The 23508-nt window shown below is 35.0% G+C and overlaps 1 protein-coding gene across 4 annotated transcripts in view; it reads left to right on the forward strand.

Annotated features, from left to right (window-relative positions):
* LOC119069852 (methyl-CpG-binding domain protein 5) overlaps positions 1 to 22525 on the forward strand; it is an 85198-nt gene extending 62673 nt beyond the window's left edge. For 2 of the 4 annotated variants that reach the window (XM_037174024.1, XM_037174025.1), the window contains 6 exons: positions 2411 to 2519; positions 13326 to 17065; positions 17151 to 17247; positions 17576 to 17707; positions 21278 to 21542; positions 22043 to 22525. In XM_037174024.1, the coding sequence (XP_037029919.1) occupies positions 2411 to 2519; positions 13326 to 17065; positions 17151 to 17247; positions 17576 to 17707; positions 21278 to 21542; positions 22043 to 22274 (4575 nt within the window). In that variant the 3' untranslated portion in view covers positions 22275 to 22525. The remainder of the gene's footprint in view (positions 1 to 2410; positions 2520 to 13325; positions 17066 to 17150; positions 17248 to 17575; positions 17708 to 21277; positions 21543 to 22042) is intronic. The other 2 variants (XM_037174026.1, XM_037174027.1) reach the window with 2 other exon arrangements.
* Positions 22526 to 23508: the final 983 nt, after the last annotated feature.

The raw sequence follows: 23508 nt of genomic DNA on the forward strand, positions 1-23508 counted from the left end.
ATTAGTTAGACACGTAAGTTCATTTAAGATAATTTTTTTTTTCTCATTTATTTCGTTCTTAATGAAATCCGTCTTGTATACATACAATGTTCGGTGGATGGGAGTAGAGGTATGAAGAGGTTGTGCGTTATTATTATTCAGAGGATTTAGCAGCTCATTAGTCGCTTTCGACGGAATCGAAAAGAAAAGTTTTTTTTTTGAAGACTGGATAGTTTACAGACTCCAGAGTTATTTCACAGGGCGTTTCTTAATTGATATTTATTCGGTGCACATAATATCCCAATTATCCTGTCATATCACATCTCCACACGGTTTTCTTAAATTCACTCAATTCGTTATGTTGACCAGCCTTCATAGACGGCATGATTGAGATTTAAAATTTGATTTCGGACGGAGGCTACCTACATCAGCAGCTTTATTGTGTGAACTTAATCACAAAGATTTTGCCAACAAAACTGATTTGTCTATTCGTAATGTGGATGCTTGCATCCGGGTAATTTTTTTTTTGCTCATCGAAAGCTATTCCGATAATTAAACTACCCAATGTGCACTACAAACAATTTTAAAACTAAACACCTCGCTGCAGTGCAATTTGAAATTTGTGTATTGTTGTAACAATGCCATTAAATCAATTAAAACCATTGCACATAAATCTATTGTTAGCCTTTCATTTCACACTAAACAGTGATAGTGTGTATATAGATGGATGAAACTGAAGCATAATTGAATTTCTACGGAACACATAGATATACTGCACGGGGCGATATATACACTCGAAAGTATATAAATTGGGTGTGGAATTTTCTGATAGTCTGGAACGATGAGATAGATATACCAATCCCAAAACTTAAATTAGAATTAACTTTATCTACACATAGCGTCAAATTGAATACATGCGAGTATAAACCGTATACTCTACATAATATGACACATGTAGTAGACGTAAAACTTGATATGAATAACGTAGAATGAACGTGTACTTTATGAGCCGAAGATTTTGTGGAAAATATATTTTAGAGTCAATTTAGACGATGTGGTGAGATTGGAAATAGTTTTATTATAGTTTTAAAATTGGATTAGGTTTTGTAGTTGAATTAGGTTTGTTCAGTGATTAAATTATGGAGACTAAATTAACTTCAATTGTTTAAGTAAGAAATTAGTTTTACTGTTCGGCTTTACGACAAAAGTAAACACCATTTTCACTTGATCAACATTTAAATATTAAAATTGGAAACGTTTATTTACCGTTTCTGATTATATATGTGTTTTGATCGAATGAAGAATGTTTCAACTCGTTCACAGTTGGTGAGTGGGAGTTTTGCTGGGTTCCATAGATTTTTTGTATTTGCAAAAGAACTCTAGAATTGGAATCAAACATTGTCATTCTATGTTCAATAAAGAAAAAACTATAAATTCATTCTATGACGCAACTAGGTATGAAGAGTAAAAGAATCTAGCATTCGTGTGAGTTTGTTGATCTAAGGTGAAGCCATTTTTACTATTATGACATCGAGTGCAATAAAGTACTAGATGTGTAATTTTGAATGGAGACCGCAGGTAGAGACACACAATACATACCGTGTACCATATCGTCACTTTGCACACCGAGTTTCATACAAGTTTCATACGAGACATCTAAAGTTTGCAAATTTTGTACATTATGATGCTGGCTTGCATGAAATGTTTATGAAAATCTATTACACCACCCATGTAAATGAATAAAAGAAGGAACACCAAGCCAATTAGCCTAAAGAAGAGCTTGTAATAAGCCTTGGATACGTTATAGCTAGTGGTTTAATTTAAAGTTGATAAAACTGCTGATGCAACAAAGTTTTAAAAAAATAACGAATTCAACTTCCATTCGTTATATAAAGAAAACTCCAATAGATAAGCTTGTAAAACGTGAGTAATTCACCTGTGAAGCGCAAATGGTTCCCTTGTGAAACAATGGTACGATAACGTGGAATGAATTTAATCCCTCACAAGTTTCCTTTTTATTAAATTCCCGTTTAATGTTCTAAAGACACAAAAAAAAATCACGAACGGTTTTTCAACCGGAAAATCTTAATAATGTTGCATTCAGTAACACAATACGGAAGACTTTTTACCTCATATCGTACCACCGTGCTGGTGTTCAACTACTTATTCGGATGTAAAAAGCTTGTGGAAAATAGTTTGTTTACCATTTGTATCTCATTCTCATATACACGAAGAAACTCTTGTAATTTTTAACATGATTTATGACTAAGTTCGGAAAGAGTGCACAACTGAAGTACCATTTAGAGAGATATGTTGCACCAACTATACTTGAAAGACGAACATTAGTTTAAATTTTCTTTTGTTTTCTTTTTTTAATGTCATCTTGTGATAAAGCTATGAATGTAGAATTTAACGATGAAACATTTTCCAGGTTCCTAATGTTAAACTCCAAATACCTCTCGAAGATGCTGGCACAATACGCACAACGTCTTGCCTACATCAAGCCAGATTATTGGGAAGCAATAATTTATTGCCAAAAGGTATGTAACGAATTTGTAGTATTTAAGATAATTATATGTGTTAAGCTGGATTGCAGTTCTCGACATCAACATAAATAGCGATTGAAAATTAGCAACGGACTTTCTTTACATCAATTGACATTATAGTTTCTGATTATGCACACTATTTTCATCATGATGAATACAGTCAGAGGCAGTGAAATTTCAGCATGAATTTGCTTCAGATGTTTTTCACCTGATCCACACAAACAATCAAAACTGTTTATACTTGTTTATACGGATGAAGCTGCTACACAGACACGCTCGGTAGTGGTAAAACTGTATAAAGCCGTATAAACAGTTTTGATTGTTTGTGTGGATCAGCTGAAAAACAGCAAATTCATGCTGAAATTTCACCGCCTCTGACTCTTTGTAGTGTCTAGATTTGCGTTTAGTTTTTCGTGTATTCACAGATCAGTAAATAATTTTCGATTTCCTTCAGTCAATGCACTTAATAGAACAAGTTGAAGCTATAAATAAAAGAATTCAACTTTCGAAAGTGTGCGAAAATTTAGTGTAGACGATAGTGAGAACTTGCTGCCACTAGGTGTTGCCATTCTATGGCTTTGAATTCGATACAAATAATAGACTACCGTAGACTAAGCAAATATTTTCTGTTCTACCGACATTTTTCCTTTTTCATGGTGAAAATATTTCTAAGGGTCTGCCCAATCATTAAAGGAAAAGGAAAAGTTGATTGAAGTACTCACAATTCCGCTACTTTCACTCCCCTCACGAGAATGCGGCAACCAGGTCTTTCATATGGTACTCAAAAGGCTGTGTAGCAACACAATACTGCTTTTTATGAACTAAAGCGCTTAACTTGAGTACATATCGCACTAATGTTTCTTTTCATTCGCATGTTGAGTGAAATCAAGTAAAGCATTTTCTTTATCGAAATAAAAGCACATCGCATACAATAAAATGTGAAAACTGTAATTGAAATGTTTAAGAAAAGAAACAACATCAAGACCCATTCCTTTTGCGCTATTGTATATATATATACCATACCCATTCGAAACTTTTAGTTTTTTTTTCTCCTTTCGTTTCTTTTGCGTTCTTTCCTCCTGCATTTCGAATCTAATACAATATGTTTGATTGTATTTGTATATTACTTGACGTAGAGGTACTTACATTGAATGCACTGCACATAAATGGGGTTGAGGAAAACAACGTAAAATCCGAAAAGGGATTTCCTTTTTTATTATATTTTACGTTTTTTGACTTTACATGAACTTACCGTTTTTATAAGTATTTATGAAAATGTTGTATATAATACTATCCGTACTGCACTGCACACACATATATATAAATATAAACTAAATAAATGCCTGAGTATCTCCTCCATCTCAAAAGATGTATTTATATGCAACAACAAGACGTATAAAAATGGCAAAATCTTCAACACAAAAATTTATATATAAGAGAAACTCACAGGAAAAATAAAACTTTGATAAGTAGAAAATTGCAAAAAAATGCATCTCAGATTGGCAAACGGGAATGGGGTGCTCGGTCTGTATTTTTGCGCAGTGATGTATGGATTTTTTGCTCTGCTTTTTTCTTCATTTCTTTTCGGTCGTATATGACGTAGTCATGTATTAATGGACTCGGTTGAATGAATCGTCGTCAGTTTATGTATTGAATCGTTTTGTGCATTTCAAATTGAACATGTAGAGTCAACCGTGTGTTGCGGGTGCACTTTTTTTTAGATCAATAAAGAAACAGATCACGTATTTGCTTAAGAGAGAAAGAGTTTTATAACCATTTTTGTAATGGAAATTTAATTGATTTGATTGAAGGAAAAAGAATGTTGGTACCGGCGGTGTAGCATTGGAACGAAATGATGCTGTATGTATTTTTATTAGGCACTGGCAGACGGAGGTATTGACTCAGTTTACAAAATTTCGAGAAAAAAAAAACAAAACAGCATTGGACATGTGTCCTTAACATGAAACACCAGCGCCATCTATTTACTATTTACTTACCAACTGATGAGAGTCTGTTCACTATTTTTAGATTGTCCAGTAGCTCTCATATTTTTCGAGTGGGTGGGGAATCGAGTGTACCTTATTTCGATTCGACCCAACAGAAGGTCCACTATTTATCTAAAGTTTGATTAAATCGTCGGTAAATTAGAACGAAGAGTTGGTAAAAAAGACGAAAGAAGAACAATCCGTCGACAATGTAGATTTTATTTATTTATTTATTCTTACGTCAACCGCAATAAGCTTCCTCTGACTACAACAAACGACATACATAAAGTGAAGTGTAAGAAAAATGACAGAATAATTGATATCTCGCTATAGGGTAATTGACAATTGGCTTCTGCATAAAATGAAACTAAATGGACCTATGTGGAACAAGATTTTGCCTAGTTGTTCCCACTCTCAGATGAAAAATCTCAGATGACATTGTCTAGATTAGTAAATAAAATTTAATGTTCGCTTTCCATGAAGTTTCAAGTCAGGCTTTGGGACTCGTAAAGTGTGTAACGCTGAAATCTACGTTTTTCAGACCTCTATCAAAAACGTTCGGAAATTTTGCACATTTCAATGGGCTACTATAACACTCAACACCATAGATAAGCTTTTGACCACTCCTCGATTCGAGCAGAATTCCCAGAAAGTTTGAGAGTTTTATGTTAAATTTGTCTCTACTGAAATGCATATTTCGGCTGCTTCGTTTAGATGACAAATCCGACAAACAGATTTCTACATTACATTTTTCTTAGCATTTACACGAATAAAAATATAAAAAAATTGTCAAAACAATGTCTGGTTTTATTACCAGTTGTTGATGATCACATCTCTCTCCTCATTTAAATTATTCTTTCTATAACACTTTAAATAATTTCGTTAATAATTTCGGTATTCCGGTCGAGATGTAAAACTGTTGCCCATCTCCATCTCACTCACTCTGTCGCTGTGTTCACAGTCTTTTGTTCGAAATATATATATTTTTTTAAATCAGTTAAACCAAAATGGTTCTGCCTTATTGAATAAAAAGGAAACGAAGATCTTTCGCGTATAATCATTGTACAAAGAGATTGACTAATTTTCAAATTAAATACGAAAAAGTTAATTGAGAATAATTATCTTAGCAGTAGATATAATAAAATGATAATGAATTGTTGATCAAATAATAAGATAAAGCGTACAAACTCCCACGCAATTTAATGGTTGTTTACCTTTTCTGTATAGTTCTATGCCTTCCACTAGTCGGCATGAAGTAAATGCGTCGAATGGTATATTACGATATATTCCATGATTATGTATGTAATGCTCAGCTAGTTACATCAACCGTCGAAATACATTAGACAAATCCATTTACGAACGGCGTTATAGCTAAATATCCACACACACACACACTGATTGCATAATATACGTAATCGTTTACAAACAGTATGTTCGATGTTCGGCAGCAATAACACAAAATTAAGGTTATCTATTCGATGCACAATAATAGTTTCAATCAATTTATGGATATTGATAGTATCGCCCATTGTAACAATAATTCGAAAACTTAATTGAAACATTATGCATGCTTGGCTCGGGCATTCGAAACAATATTTCATTAGGGTAAAGAGCTTTTCCAGTTGATTATCAATTAATTTAATATTTCATTTGAGTTGCGTGCGATTACACGTATAGCCGGTTATTTGATACACCTTCAATACACATGACCTTTTATATTATGGCGATGTCACAATTCTTCGGTGGAATAGTTTTTCTTCATTTATTTGCATTTATCTTTGGTTTCTCATGTAAATTGACGTGCAACTATCTGTGTGTCACTTCCGCTGTGTACGGTACCACCGAATGTATTGTTGAGATAGAAATGCAGTCTTGTCATATGATCATTTTTTTTCCTGTCTCAATCGCCGTTGAAACATTATAGAAATTTTAGAAAAAAATTGGTTTACTGACTTGTGGCCAGTTCAAGTTTTTTTATGCCTTCGGAAAACTCAACAACATTGATCATAACAGAACATTAAAGGAATTGATGATGGGAGTCAGGGATAAATTTCGTGAACATGTACTGAACTTGTGGTCTACCGTAATTTGCATTTGAGACTTAGCGACAAATTTTAACAAAATAATTGTTCTGTTTAAATTTGTCGCTGAGTTTCTTATGCAAATTACGGCAGTGGTAGAGTCTTATGTTCAATTTGATCTAATGTTTTAGTTTTATTTACAAAAAGACAGAAGAATGACAGATAGTTTATTGGAAAGGAAAAATGTAGAGTTCACTTTTGCAAATAGGAACATATTTTGAAGCCTTTAATTCTTATTTTCGGATCATTTAAGTAATATTTTTCAGTGTAGTCATCAAATTTAAATCTTAAATAACCATGTTCTACCCTCTCAACCTACTCCCTAAGTGGGGGTAGACCTTAATTTTAACTTAGCAGAGAGTGATTTAACTTACTTAATTCATAAATGATTTCTAAGAAAACCGTTCATCATTTCTTCATAAATAGAGGGTACGAGAGGAGATTATTTTTTTCCCAATAACATTGTCTATCAGAGAAATGAGAAATGTTGATTATGGCGCTGTGAAATCAATTCTTTGTCACAGCCGAAAAAAACATTTTTAACTTTCTGTTCAACATAATCATCCAATATTTAGTAATGGTCCTCCTCACGACATTTAAACACCGGACCTCTGGAAAGCCAGTTATCAGTTTTTACCATCGGTACCCTGTCAGTCTGCTTCTATTACAACTCTAATGTGTTCATGAGAATAAAATTTTTCCTTTGATTTTTCTGTTCGTTTTGAATGTACAAATGTTCAGATCTAATCTGATGTTTTAAAAAAAAATTATTAATATGATTGTCACAAGTATAATGACATGTAAACTCAAAACGATTGTGCAGCCACACAAAAACCACTATATTTAAAAAATAAATAAAAATAAAAATGAAATATGTTCGAAAAATGTTGCGTGCACCTTATCGTAGTTTTTCTATCGAAAATAAAAGCAACAGCAACATTATAGCGCTACCTAACACAATAATACACACACACAAAAAACTTGCCAGTCCCATTATTTTGCCCACTCCTTCGAAGCGTTCATACCCCCGATTCCGAAAATGTTATGTGATATAAAATGAACAAAACAAAACAAAAAAAAATTGTGCACTTTATTGCAAAAAAATAATAATGGCAGGTGATTATTCTGGATAAAAACTGAAATAAAATAAAAATAAAATGCACAATGGCACAGTTTTTTAGATTTTAATCTTGAAATTACAAAAAAAGAATTGCGTTTTGTTGCCGAAAGGGGGTGATTTAAAACAAAATGGTTATATACACTCAGTGGTGTTATTAAATTATTGTTTTTTTTTTCTTCTGTCTTTCTCCATTCGAATTGTAGATGTACACAACGATAGTAAAACTAGAAATTTGCATGAATGATTTTAAGTTAATTTTACATTTTTAATTTGTTTGAAAAACATTTTAAAATAAACCAAGCTAATCGCATGGATGTGGATTTTGTCAATATAGAATTTTATGCATGAATCACTGGCACAACCTGTAACTGGATGCAAGATGAAACTCATCTTGCAATTGCATATGTAAGAGTACACACATGAACAACAACAAAAAAAACACACACAACTCTATGCACATATTATGCATCGTTGATAATTGATCACCAGACTGAAAAACAGAATAAAAAAGTGCTCTCATATCTACCAACTTTAACGCCAAATACTGTCATACATCAAAATAAATTGCGCTAATATCGATCAAGCCCGTATCACCTCAAAGACTTTTATTACGTAATCCATCAATGAGATTTCGATTCGATAAACATCCAAGGATTATTAATCAAAATGTTTATTGGAAAAACCGATAAAATTAAACTCTCCCGAACAGAAACATTTAACGACTTCGAAAGTTATTAAAAAAATACAATTGGCGAAAGCTACATGATACAGAGCCCACATTGGTAGACCCATAATGTTTATTGACTTGGTATATGCATAATGTGTATTGACAGTGCATTTTGCGCTGTTCGTTCGTGTTGGGTGGTTTTTCACTGCGAAAAAAAATTGATGCAAGCAGCAGTATAATAAATTGATCCTGTTCTTCGCACAACCAATCACACATCAGGTGGAATGTTTTGTCTATACGTAAATTCATTGTTAAAAAATGCAAATAAATGAAAAACGTAAAACAAAGAGAGACGAAGAGTGATTGTGGAACAAAATGAAAGAATCCGGATTATGTAAACGACTCGAAAGTGAATGACTTTGTGTCACACACATATCATTGTAAGAATGTTTTGATATCAGTTAGTTTCCATGCGGAATGCACCAGCCTCAATGTAAACGTTAATTTGCAAGTGTTTACACATCTCCTACAATGCAATGGATTTTCATATTTGTTGTAGAACCCCAAGGTTGCACAACATTTCTGGTTTTCCAATTCGTGTGTAAAGTTATGCACCTAACTCGTTATCCCTACGAGTAACTATCAGAGTTTACAACGAGGACAATAATTGTTTACGTACCTAGGGATGAAACGTTGAATAGTTTACGTTTCTTGCAATTGTTCTGTGATGACCATTTCAATCAATTTCTAACTTGCTAGCTAGGTAGCACACCAGAATGAATCCATGTCTAACTATCGAATACATGCATAAATTACTGTGGCGTATGTTTAATATTAGTTTATGCAACTCAGCATCATAACGTCTAAAATTTGCAACCTTTAGATGCCTCTGTTGGTTAAATCGTTGTATAAATCTCGGTGCAAATTACTTTATTAGGCTCACGATGCCTGCGGCCTCGTGTCATTACTACTAAACATCTCGATCCTAATAAAGTACTTTGCACTCGAAGCCATAAATAATCTTTGAGGAGTCATAATGCAGTTGGTAAATGCGTGTGACAATATGACAATAACATAGTTGAGGATCACCTGCAGCTAGGAAAAACCTCACAGACACAGGTGACACCGGTTATCTTTGACCAATTGTTTTAGGTAATTTCGATTATTGTAGCCAGAGTTATGAAATTAATGTTTGGACTAGTGGGATTATACGACCGCCTTGCCTTCGGCGTAGACTAAATTCGTAAAAATAAAAATGTTGAAACAAGGACGAAATCTGTTGCTGGTCTCTGATACGAGAAGTAACACAGATGTCCTCGGAAAGCGAATGGTTTGTCTTGATTTCTGAGACTAAAAAGTATTTCAACATGCAAACTTACCAGACTTCAACATAAACCATACGACAAATTCCTATGAGTAACTATAAATAATTACATCAGTAAGAGAAAATTGTTTTTCGTTTTTTTTTAATGAATCAAAAAAAAAGCGAACAAGCGAACAAAATTCAAAACATGTGAAAAATAAAAAAAAATGAAATGAAAATATTTTATTTAAACTTTTTAATTAAAATGTAACTCGGTTATTCGGAAAATGCTGATGCGAGAAATGAAATTCGTCCAGGGAGGTGCGGGAATCGTGGTTTTACAGAAAATGAAAAGCATTTCTCTAAAACAATATATAATTGAGATAAAAAATGTCTTGCAGATTGTTCACATATTTCGAAACATGGTTTCTATTCGAACGAAAACATAACACCACTGCACTCACGAAACATTTATTCAAAAATGATCACATCAACGTTGATTTTTTAATACAAATCCTAGAAGTTGAAATCATGTGTGCATTGACTTTTCATACACACGAAATTATTCTGTGAGATCTTTTATTGTAAGTTGCCAAAATTGCTTCGAAAAAGTGAAACAAAACAAAACAAATCAAAACAAAACAAATCAAAACAAAACATGTTTCGGCCACTTGGCAACAAATTACAAGATCTGTTTTAAGGATTAATATTTGGATTTCGTTAATTATTCTTTTATGGTAGCTTAATTATGATTGGACTTAGAGGTAAACAAAGTGAAACATAAAAATATTGTAAGTATTAGATCGCGAAACAGCACAAATTAAATTTGTTTTCCGTAGATTTCCCACGGAAAAACAATTTGTTTTTAGCTGTTTCGAAGCAATTTAAATTAAAAAAGTTTAAATTTTACTTTGTTTACCTCTAATGCTTAGTTTCCTCTTACCAAAAAAAGTACTCCGTGTGAGAGACAAAATTGAATTTTTTCAATTTTTCTTTGTTTATTTGACAGCTTGCTCTCTCACGGCGCTCTAACGGCTCTCTCACGGAGTACTTTTTTTAAGTGGAATGGGCACTTAAGTTCAATCTCAATGATGCTACCTGGAAAGAGTGATAATCGAAATCCATGTATTAATCTTTAAAACAGATCTTGTAATTTGTTGCCAAGTGGCCGAAACATGATTTGTTTTGTTTTGTTTTGATTTGTTTCGTTTTGATTTGTTTTGTTTTATTTTGATTTGTTTTGTTTTGTTTCATTTTTTGAAACAAGCATGGTTTACAAAAATGTCATAGAACAATTCCATGTAATGTTTGCACAGCGTACTCTTGCGAACTTAAATGAAAATAAATCAATGTGATTATTTTTGAATGAATAATTGGTATGGTAAGTGCAATATAGTGTACGTTTTTGATTCAAATAGAAATTCTTCTTCGAAAAGATTAATCGAATTGCGAAGAATTTTTTATCTCAAATTATTTTGTTACACAGAAATGCGTTTCATTTCGCTATCAAACCATGATTACCGCACCTCCCAGGGTTGTGTGTGTTGTTCTGCGTTGTACGAATTGCTTCAACATATACATATATTCGGTTATCAAATCAAATCAGCAACAGAGCAAGAAACATAAATTTCTCTGTACATATATACGAAATTCATTCACGTAAAGTCAATTCACACTTCTCATTCCAACAATTTGTTAGCCCCGGTGTATGTGCAAAATGTTCCCAGTTTCACATGTGGGTATTTATGTATACACATCACTATAACAAACATTTTGTGAAAACTACGGGAAAAACAATAACAATTTTCGAACATTCGACAGTACGGCTGCATAACATTTTTTATTGTGTTATTCAAATACTGTAGATCATTTGTGTGCTTCGGCCATTTGAAACAGCTTTCCCATTAGTTTGGATTTTTTTGTTGTTACAATTTCGAAAACAAAGTGGAGAGCTCGGATCCAGTTAAAAGTTACGTTTGAATATCAACAATCGGCTATTTGTGGACGGTAAATTTTCAAATTAATTCTAAAATAATTGTTTATGGCTGACTGTAATCCTAGTTTCACTTCTCCAGTTTAATTGTAAATGCATCGCTGCAAATGTTTGTAGTGAATTCAATCGGGGAAAAAACTTTTTTCTAAATATCACACAAAGGAAAACCTCGGTTGAAAATGTATTTCATTCTTTTTTTTTATCTATAAGCGAATCGATGTTCGATTTCATTCCCTTACTTCGACACCAACTAAGTCCCATGAATTGCTGTGAGTGCGTTGATAGAAACCATTTAAAAGAAAACGTTCAATTCCAGATTTCCGTCTCTGTTTACAGTTGATTTTTTGTCCGTATCGGGTTGAGTATATGCAATAAATTTCAAGCGGAAACAATAACCATTTCTCGCAGAAACTACCTGGTTGGTAATTTGCTAAGCAAAATTCAGACAGCGTGTAGCGTGGTACTTAAGTTCGTATTGAATTGCTTAATCAACTTTACAACCGAGCCTAGGCAGTGCTTTATAATGCAATCGACGCAATGAAGAGAAGAAAAAAAAATGTTGATTTATCAACTACACTTTTCTGATTATACACACAAATATATTATGTAAATACCGAAATTGGTTGCGTGCAAGGGAATATTAAAGCCACCCTGTTTGCTGGCGGAATTATAAAATCTTTTAATTACCTGCACGTTAGCAGTATGTATGAATAGCAGAAACTTTGTCAAGCAAACGACATTATTTTTTCTCTCTAATTCCTTTATTCGCTGCATGCAGGAACATTATCGAAGTTATTAAGTGAATTTATACACCTTTGTACGATGCGACCATACGTATTATTTTGAGGGTGGTTGTTGATATTAATCGAATGGGGCTAGATGATATGTGTAATTCTACATTTTAATATTTGACCATTTACATGAATATGCACGTAAAACAAACATGAAGAAAACGGCAGTATATTAAAAGTCGCGCTTTCTTTTGCCGCACATAAATTAAGTTTTAACAAACTCAGCCGCCGCACACATATGTTAGTTAATTTACATAATACATTTAATTACGATCATACGTGTAGATTATTAGGATATGTTGTGCTCGCAGAGAAATGCTCGTACCACATTGAAAGCGTCGTGCATGGCTTAATTGGTACATTCAAAGCACGTGCCATTGATTATACTGTTTTCGAGTCTATAATTATTTTCGACTGACGAATTACTTTGACGTTAATATGTACAGTGTATCCCTTGAGGTCAGGAGGTATTTTGTAGAATTTTGATCTTTCTCAATTTAGCAACATCTTGCAGGGCATATTTTAACTAATTTTTTCGCTTTACTTAACCTGTTACGGACGACTATCATCTGTTATCGATAACCACTTCAGGAATAAAGCTCTGGCTAATGTGATCTCAAAAATCACGTTCAAACAAATAAAGTAAAAGATATGAAATCAGTCCATTGAAAGTACTTAGATCTAATGAAGTAATAGATCCGATAGCAAAACTGCTGATATGCTTGCCTTCTATCAATGGTTAAATATGGCCAAAATAGTCATTGCCGATAGCAGGCCATTTTATAGAATTTTCCGACATTTATCGTATTGATCGTACCCGTAACCGAAAAAGTCTGATCCAAAATTTTCTTTTCTTTCAGATACATCTCCGTCTAAGAAACGTAAATTGGATGGTGCCTGGTCGCCTGCCTCGTCAATATCAAGCAGTGACTCAACTCGATCGTCACAAACCACGGCACTTTGCAACTATGTCGGTAGCCCCATACCAAATCAAATGGTTATAGCGAATCCGCGTGTACAGCCGACAATAATACAGAAGCGTCAAGTCGTTGGTATTCCAGCACAACAACACCTTCCTCAACAACAATCACAGACAGTGGTTTATCAAAATCAAAATGTTGGTGAAAATAAGGTAGCAAATGTTACGGTATCCAGGACGCCACCATGGCGAAAAAATTCAATTGTCAGTCAACACCAAGTAGATCAACAACAAACGACACAGCAAATTATTACAAACTCAAATGGACGTGTTCCACCTCTACCGCAACAGCATATGGTACAACAATCGAGTCAGCCGCAACTACAACAACAACAACAGCAGCAGCAGCAGCAGCCACAACAACAGCAAACTGCTCCTTGGCAAGAAGAAACATTGAAACGTCGACCAATTCCTAAAAAGAGGCCTAATTTCAAAGAAGACCCTACTGGTTACTTGGACCATCAAACTGCCATATTGCATAGTTCCATATTAAATGTACATAGTCCCGATATAGCTGAAAATAGCAACCAATCGACAATATCTAATTCAAATGTTAGCTACCAATCTGAGCCAAAGCTTTCTAACCAATTGAACGTATCTACGCCAAATAACGACAGCGTCCAACCACATACGATCGGTTCAGAACAGTCATTATCTGTGATGCAACAACATCAACATAATCAAAATGTTTTTATTCAACAACAACAGCAACAATCAGGCGTAGAGTCTGCAGGTGGAAAAACACAACCCCATGTGATTATTGGTTCGAATGGTCAACCAATACGAATACTTCAAAATGGCCAAATAATTTATTCGAATCCGACAATGCAATCCGTCAAAGTCCAAGACACCCAAAATAATGCATCTACTGGAATTGTTTCTTCCGGTCCGCGTATTATTAGTGATGAAATCATTCAACCGGTGCAAACTACGAATGTCCATCAGCAAGTCTTCCAACAACAAAACGCTCCACGAATGATGGCACCACAGCAAATCATACCTCAAGGTCAAATGGAACCCGTTCAAATACAACACAATCGACAGGTTCTTCAACAACAACCGCAACAACAAGCGTCTTCTGGACAAACTCAAATTATTACTGTGCAGCAACACGTTCCAACTAGTCAACCATTTGCTATGAATCAATCTGTCCGCCAGCCACATCCACAAAGCATTGTTCAACAGCAGGCTGTCAACAGAAGTCACCAGGATCATCGGATCATAATGCCCAGTTCAAATCAAACTGACAGCAACCAGTCAATGGAATTATCAATTGGTGGACAAACCGTGACTCATCTTCCAAATGGAATGGTTCAAGTGCAACAAAACTGTGATATCGCTCATATGAAGCAGCAACAACAGATACAACTCCAACAACAGATCCAACAACAAAATATGTTATTTAGACAGCAGCAAGAGTTACAACAGAATCCTCGTCTCAAAGATCAATACCAAACATGTAACAGTACTCAAGACACAATTCGTCAGCAACATCAAGTCAGCACACGTACTGTCGCTACATCTCAAGAATCTCCCGTTTCGTCAAGCACCACTTACCGAAACAAAATAATTGAGAAAAGATCCTCGTCGAAAGGACCAGCGCAGGTTGGAGCAATTTCCACCAGTAATGAAAGTCCACCTGCAACTTCTTCCTGTTCGTCACCGGCCGATTCTCCAGAATCTCTACAAGCTCGAACTGTGACTTCAGCGGCTGCATTGTGTCCACCAAAAATACAAACAGGAGGAATTGTAAGGAGCCAAACAACCGGCAAAAATACTATTACGTCTGTGCTGGCTGGAAAAGCAATGACATCTACCACAACCACCAATCATGGATTCGGAAAGCAAAGTGGTAATGCAAATGAAAAAGACACAGCACCAAACACCTTCGACCGTCAAATCGTTCATGTATCTTCGTCGCAGATGGTTCAAATTCCATCATCGGTGCACCAAGCAAAGATCAGCACAGCAGGCTCGAATCAAAATAGACCAATCGCCTCTATGATCCAAAATTGTGTTCCAGTTTCGGCGGCTCTAACAAATTTGCAGTTGCAACCAATATGTCGCGGCGAGCCAGGTAGCCAAATTATTATGACGTCGTCGGGACAGATTTTAGTTATGCCACCACAAAGTAAGTCGTCCAACAATCAGATGATTATTAGCGGCGGAAATGGATCGTCGCTAGTCATGAATAATTCACCGCAAGGAGTTGTTATCAATCAACAAGGACAACAAATTCTGAGTGGTGATATGATTCACGGCATAAACAATCAAGTGTTGGATGGTCAATCCGCTAATATCTTACAAAATTCGGGTAACCAAGTCGTCATACAAGGTCAAAATCTGATGTCTGGAAATGGAAACCGTGTAATTGGTTCGAATAATTCCAATTTTATCGTCAATTCAACGAACAATATGCAGCCGATGATCATCAACAATTCGAACATCATATCTCACAACGGAAATGTCCTGCAACAAGGCCAGAATGTCATTCATGGGAATCAAGGAAATCTCATTAGCGGAACCAAAGTTATTTCAAGTAACGGCAACATATTGAACGGTTCGAACATCATATCCAACCAGTCAAACGTTTTGGCATCGAATAACCAAATCATTGGTAACAGTAACTCAACGAACCTTATTTCACCCAATGGTACCGTTGTCCTTCCAAACGGTTACGTCCTTCAGCCGCACCAATTTACTACAGTTGACGGTCAAGTTGTAAATGTGATCAATCAAGACAACGGCACGCATCAATTTATCCAATCAACACAGCAACGAATTATTTTGTCACCAGACTCGAAACGGCGAGCTAAGAAAAGAAAAAGCAGTTCTGGAACACCGCCAACGCCACACAGTCTGTCGCCGCAACAATCTCCGACGATTCAGCAACACAGTCCAACAATTGTTCAACAGAATCAATCGGGTGCAATGCTTCAAATAACTCCACAATATCAACAGCAAAGCTTCCAAATCAGTCCCGGTATGTCGGGCATTACGCTCGTTCAAAATAAACCGCAAACGAATTCGGGACCTCAACAACAAATTTTGCTCCAAAATGGACAAACGATCATCCAGCCATTGAATATTATCGGTCAACAACTGTTAGTACCAGCTGGTTTGATGGTTGCGCCCGACACAACCCTGCTTCAAATACAAAATGTTGGACCTTGTGGAAGTATTCTCACTCCGCAGGGTATGATGATACGTGCTTCTAGTCCACAAAATAAAAATTTCCTGTCGCCGAACAGTGGCGGCCAACAATTCATTGTGAGTGGAAATGGACAGATCAGCCCCATCGGACAAATGTATAGTACGCCAATGGGACTGGTTGTACCTCAAACAAATTCGAATAATAGCGGACCGACCTACGTGCAACAAAACACCACCATTCTTCAGCAGCAAACTACAATGATAAATAGTGCAAATGGCAACGGAGGAAGTAGCAACGTCGATGCGGATATTCGTTCGCAAAATCAACAGTCCATGTCCCAATCTCAGCAACAGCAACACCATCATCATAGGACTGTTTCTGTTTCGCCACCGGATACAACGACACATAGTCCCAGAAGTCCCGAACGACCGCCCAGTCAGAGAAGTAATGGTAGCGACACAAATATGGTAGGTTTGATTTTTTTTTTTTAAATATTCGGATGTGTAGCGGTGTGATTTGCTGTTCTAATACGGATGTTGAATTGCTTTTTAGGTACAATGTGTGTCTAGCTCAGAACCGGATGCCGTTTCACCGGTTGCTGACAGTGCCCGGTCACCGTCCAACAATTCAGACTACGAACGTAGCGGCGGTGAGTTACATTTTTATTATTTTTAAAATAGAGAGTGTAGACGAAAAAATGCCAGTTTCGCGTTATCTACGAACATTTGGTCACAGATCACAAATATGATGGTGTATGTACGTACAATGTACAATCATGGCAACGGAACGCAATTATTAATTTCGTTTTATTCCAAATTCGCTGGCATTCTTTCGGTCTAACATTAGAAAATAGAAAATCCCCCCATGATAAAAGAACATCAAAAAAAAACAGCAGTTCGAAATCGAACGTCGAAAGAGAAAACATAAGAAAGAAAAGCGAAATTATTAATAAAAAAAATATTTTTCTTTTCGGAAAGGTATTTCGTATCAACAAAATACATTCAAACCGTCGGATGCCAAAATTAGACGAATTCAAACGCCTACACAACTATCCAACAGTCATGTAATTACGCAGGGAAATCAATCTAAAATGAGACCCGATTCACATGGTGAGTGTTTTTTTTTTTCTTACTTCTGTTGCTCATTTTCGAATAAATTTTATTGATTCAACGATTCCGTTTATAACATTTTGAATTAATTAAAAAAAAAAATTTTACTTATCCCATACTTTGCACACTATTATTGTTAAGTTAACGCATGCGATTTTTATTTGGTGGTGGGTGTTGTTGTTCTGAGTGTAAAAATTTGTGTAACTTTTTTTTTTTCGTTAAGTTAAATCGAATGTTGTGGTTTTGTTAAATTGAGATCAGTGGCCTCAAGCATTCCTTTTCATTTCACGCAAAAGACGGAAGGGATTTTTGTAGGGATTATTTATAGGAAATTATTTTCCCACATTTTCTTAGACTTTTTATTTTTCTCTTATTTTCAAAAAAAATTAGGAAAATTTGGGAAAAATGTAGGAAAATTTACGGAAATACAAGAAAAAGGTTTTCGACAAAAAATGATCTTAGTTTTTGCCGAGTTCGACAGGAATTGGAAAAGTATAGATTAGGGTGGGAGCTAGAGTCAGAAATACCGTAGAGTAGACATCCTCAATTTCATTCAAATTCAATATCTTTTAAGTCCAAATCCCACTCAAATTCAAATACTCTTTTTGGGAACCAATTTACTCAATTTTTTCAAAAATTTACCTTCTTCTTTCAAGTTATCCTATATTTTTCCAAAAACATTTCTCGAGAAATAAGAGAAAATTTTGAGGAAAAGCGGGAAAATTTAGGAACAATTGGTAGAAAAAGGATCTCACAATTAATCGAAAATATTTGGTTCAATTTGAAAAACCCATGCAGAAATCATCACTGCTATCGCTCGCGTGAAACTCCTCTAACTGACACATCAAACTAGACTTCTGACGATTTTTTGTTTTCGATTTTTTTTAAAATAAAAAACCCAGGCTTCACGCTTGCTTCAGTTATCGAAGAAACATACCATTTGTTCTATTCTCAAGTTCCCCATTCCATACACACAGAGTAAACCTATTAGTCCCGCGTTGACGTGTACACGCGTTTAGAAACCGCATTCCAAGTCCTTTTATAGGAAATCCTATTCTATTAATAGAACAAAGTGCTTTCGTGTTTCCTTCAATTGTTTTGTTTGAAAGCTGTAATCGAATACTAGGAGACATACCGATTGAACTACATCGTTCGCTGGGTATGGTGAAGTCGTAGTCGGAAAGCTGTAATCGAAACTCGTTGTCCTGTGGTATGATAATAACAGTCGGTCTAGATCGACGAAAAAGAGAGAAAATTAAGCAAACAATTGATTAGAGATTGTCTGCCGAACACATATTTTTGATTGTCGAACATGAAACCGAAGCCAAAACCGTAAATTAATTTGACTGGCTCAATAATATTTCATAATATTAAAGGCACGAGAGAAATAGAGAGAGGGTGGGATGGTGAAAGAGAGGAAAGGATATTGTTGTTTTGCCTGTTAATTTTCTTTTCTTTTGACTCACACGTTTTTAATTGAATGAGGAATGCTCTGAACGTTGATTTGTTTTGAACAATTTGTGTTGTGCTTGATTTTTTAATTTTATTTACTAACCGTAGGGTTGAATTAAAAAAAAAAACTAGTTACTCATTAGACACACAATTTTAATTTTTTTAATAAACTCTAGTAACTACACATTATGATTACTTGTAAATAAAACACATTTCAGCTTCATTAAAATTTTAAATATAAAAAATTCTTTTCATTAATTCATTAAAAATAATTTCACTTAATTGGCGGGACACATTATGTACATTGAAAAATGTAATTTATATAAAATGTACGTAAGAAGCTTTATATACAAAAAAGACATTTCACATTTTACCGAATATAACAGAACGACAGAATAATGATTTTAATTTGAAGCGATGATGCTAAGCTAAATTTAGCTTAACACAAAGGTTAAGGTAATATAATACACCCAGATAATCGACCCATTGTCTGTAAATATGTAAGGATGTTCTCAGGAGGCGCAAATTTTCTCCGTCTAACCTTCTTAAAAATATTCAAAACCAGTGGAAGTCACCATTCGGTACTTTGTAATTCGAATCAAAAATTTTCTTGCAACTCATTTTTTGTCATTTGACACAGAAAAACGACGGTTTTTTGGCATCAAAACTTAAAGCTGTCGTTAAAACTTCTTTCAATTAACCTTATTAAAGCAGATACTAATCTGTTACCGACGTTTTCGAAGTTATCAAAAATTACTTCGAGGGTTTTCGATGCGCTTCAGGGATACGCAGCACAATTTCCATTGGATAGAGCGGTAAAATGTGTGATTACTAAGTATATTGGGGATGAAAGATTTTTTACGAAACACTAGGCACAATTGAAGTAACAGATTTAAAGATGTTGTGTCAATATGCTTGAAGTTTCTAACATGTTAACTGGTTCGTAATTTCGTTCAGAATGATTTACTTCATTTGTTTTATAAGACCACACAAGCCAGAATTTATTTTTGTTGTTCCTTGTTCATATTCAAAACTGATGAACTGCCATCGATTATTAACTTTCTACGGCTTTTTTGTCCCGACCAAGCCGTGTTCTCACATTTTTTCGCAAAATATCATAAGTCGAGATAGTTTTCTTCATTTCGCTTTATTTATTACACAAATTTCTAAACGTTGAACTTTTAGAAATTATTCTCGATTCTAATTGAGAAGTCAAGCTTTACGAAGCGCCTACTGCTAAATTTGTATTTTTCACTACTAGAGTTCATTTTGACCCAATTGATTTCGAATGAAATTTTCGCTCACAAAGCCTAGTTAGCGCATACGTATAGGACTTCTATGTTTCGTTGAACTTAGGTTCTTGGAACTAACTGCTACTGTTTTTGCTCCGAAGAGGGTTCTAGAGCTTTGATGAACACATGACACTGCATTAGCAGATTCAAAAAATAAAATAAAAAAAATCAAATTCCTTGAAACGAATCTGCTTTATGTTGCATGTTTCTCTTATTACGATCGATACAACCTTGGACTCCCATTATGTACCCCAATGTTTTCTCCTACCGAAAAGCAAACTTACAAGCTCACCGTGTGAACGAGAAAAAGACGACCACACCAGATAAACTATGTCTCAATGGTGCACTTTGCTTTTTGTTGCTTAGTTTACTGTTTTTTTAGGTGTTTTATTTTTATGTGTTTAAAATAACCAACAGCAATAACACTAATCGTCAAAACATGTTTGTAAATGATAGTAAATGTTTCATGTCTGGTGATAGTGCCATGTGAATACTAAGTAAATAATCACGCGCCACTATATAGTTAATGCTACACACATACACTGACTGACGAGCTGTGCATAATATTATAAATAAAATTGTCCTCAAATAAATCATCACTAACTGGGTGTGAATAACGAGTTTTCTAATTGAAAGCGAAAAGGCAAAAACAAAACAAAAACGATTTGGTGTCGGCTGTGCTATTAATGAGATTTAACAGACACATTAAACCTAGAAGATAATTTATCGTCATCATAATCCAATCACCTCACCTGTGCACAATAAAATACCAACCAAAAAAATACAAAAAAAATTATATTCAAAGAAACCAAACACAAAATCTTAGAATCTCCTTCAACACCAACATTATGTTCAACTGCTACATTTTGTATTGGTGAACTAGTTTGGGGCGCTGCTCGAGGTCATCCGGCCTGGCCTGGTAAGATCGTTAGTCCACCTGAAACGTATAAAGGTGTGGCAACATCCAGTGATTCGACATGGGTTCAATGGTTTGGAGGACGGCCGAATGTTGAATTGGTCTCGATAAACTCACTGAAAAGCTTGTCGGAGGGATTGGAGGCCCACCATAAAGCTCAAAAGGATACGAGAAAGTGAGAATCTAGTTTAATTTTCGTTTAACCATTTTTGTTCCGTTTTTGTTAGCTGCAAACATCAGCCAACCGTTGTTTTTATGATTTACCATTTTCGTTTACTGTCCACCACAAAAGCTTTTTCATTGATTTTTGATAACTATTTACCAGAAACAAAAAAAAAGAAACTTTCCCTTCGTGTAGGTTTTGGGTGCTTTTTCGAAAAAAAAGGAAATTCTGTTTCGAAATTTTTGTGTAACTCGATAAATATGAATATTGGCTGCAAATAAGTATAATGACAGCAGAGATTCCTACCTGAAATGTGTTTTATTTATGTTTTTGACTGTACGTTTGTTATTGGCATTTTAATTGAATTTGAGTTTTATTGATTGTATATTCCCCCTGTAGACTTTGTTTATTTCTTTTTTCTTCGTCAATCACATCTAGTTGCAAGTTGCAAATTAACGAACGAGAGAGAATAAATCTAACATTTTCCCAAACCGTTTTTTTCCCGTCTACAGGAGTCGAAAATTAAATTCCCAACTTGAGTGCGCCATCCAGGAAGCAATGGCCGAACTAGATCGTACCGTCACCGCTACATCGTCGACGCCGACAACGCCATCGAATCGAAATAAAGCTCGCACGTTGAAACCGACGTCTACGCAGCAACGAACCAAACCGGTTAAAATCGCACCAGCACCACCCAATTCAACAACCCATTTGCCAGCGAAATATTTGCGACAGAGCAAATGACCGTTGGAATTGTTGCAAACGAAAATTATGCCAGCAAATTTTTGCTTCGGTTGGGGTTCAAGATAATTTCGTTGTTAGTTTGGTTTTGAACCGATGCATCATCCTTGATAATTTGATGTAATATTTGGACAGCCGACTGAATATTTTTGATGAGATAAATTGTAAAGAGTCAACGATAATATTTAATACAACAATCGAGTCATCAGAATTCCTCAGAGAGCACATACCATTATATTGTGTTACGTTGCTCATTTATCGTTGTAGTCAATAGATGACTTCGAATGACCGGAAGGAACAAAGAACAAAAATGTACGTCAGTTTTTGATCGTCAGCCCAGTGTACGAATATTTTCACATTTTTCTATACAGTTCGTTACCGAGGTTCGAATTTATGATTAAGATTTTCGGAATGGCTTGAGCTTTTTCAAAATACAAATCGAAAATTTTAATTTAAAAATGGAAAATTGTCAGATGAATGTGATGTTAGTAATATTGGAAGACATATACCACATTCAACAAACGAATCAACAAAATCCCAGCGCTCCATCAAACTGTCTCAAGTAAAATTAGTTCCATCAGCATTGTCACATGACAATTTTCATGAAAAACGTGATTCCTCAACGGTAACGTTACAGCTTCTTCTCACATAAGCTTTTCCACTGTGTCTCTGGAGCCGGTTAATATTAGTGAATAGATATTATAACTATCGATGTAAGCTAAAAATGCTGCAGCTCAAGAATCAGAGTATTGTCATTGTTCTAGCATATTCGGTCTCGCTGATGAAAGCAGAAAAATAAGTTCTTTGTAATTGGAAATTTAGAATCAAATTACAAATTGCGAAGTATTTTACCTGAAAAGACTCTAATTTGATGATGTAAGACCAGGTTAGGATCATGGCTTATTTTTAGGAATTTTAATTCCAAAAAGTCTCGAAACAATTCGGAAAGCACCGATTTTGAACTGAGTGAACCGGCAACCACCAGAAATGTATCAGTTCAGGTCAAATAAGGTTTTCACCTTCACATGAGCTAAAAGCCACCTTCAACACTTCGACGAGAAATATTCTACCGCCCGTAAAATACCAAAATCCATGTCCCCCAGTGAAGAAATTCGATTCAGCAAATCATTTTTCGATCGATAATTGTCGATAATAGTCGGTTAATGATGGTTTTTAATTTAAGAAAAAAGTAAAATTGCTACTTACGTAAAAGAAAACGTCTCTGTTTGTCATTTTA

Source organism: Bradysia coprophila (assembly GCF_014529535.1).
Source record: "Bradysia coprophila strain Holo2 chromosome X unlocalized genomic scaffold, BU_Bcop_v1 contig_39, whole genome shotgun sequence".
Taxonomy (NCBI): domain Eukaryota; kingdom Metazoa; phylum Arthropoda; class Insecta; order Diptera; family Sciaridae; genus Bradysia; species Bradysia coprophila.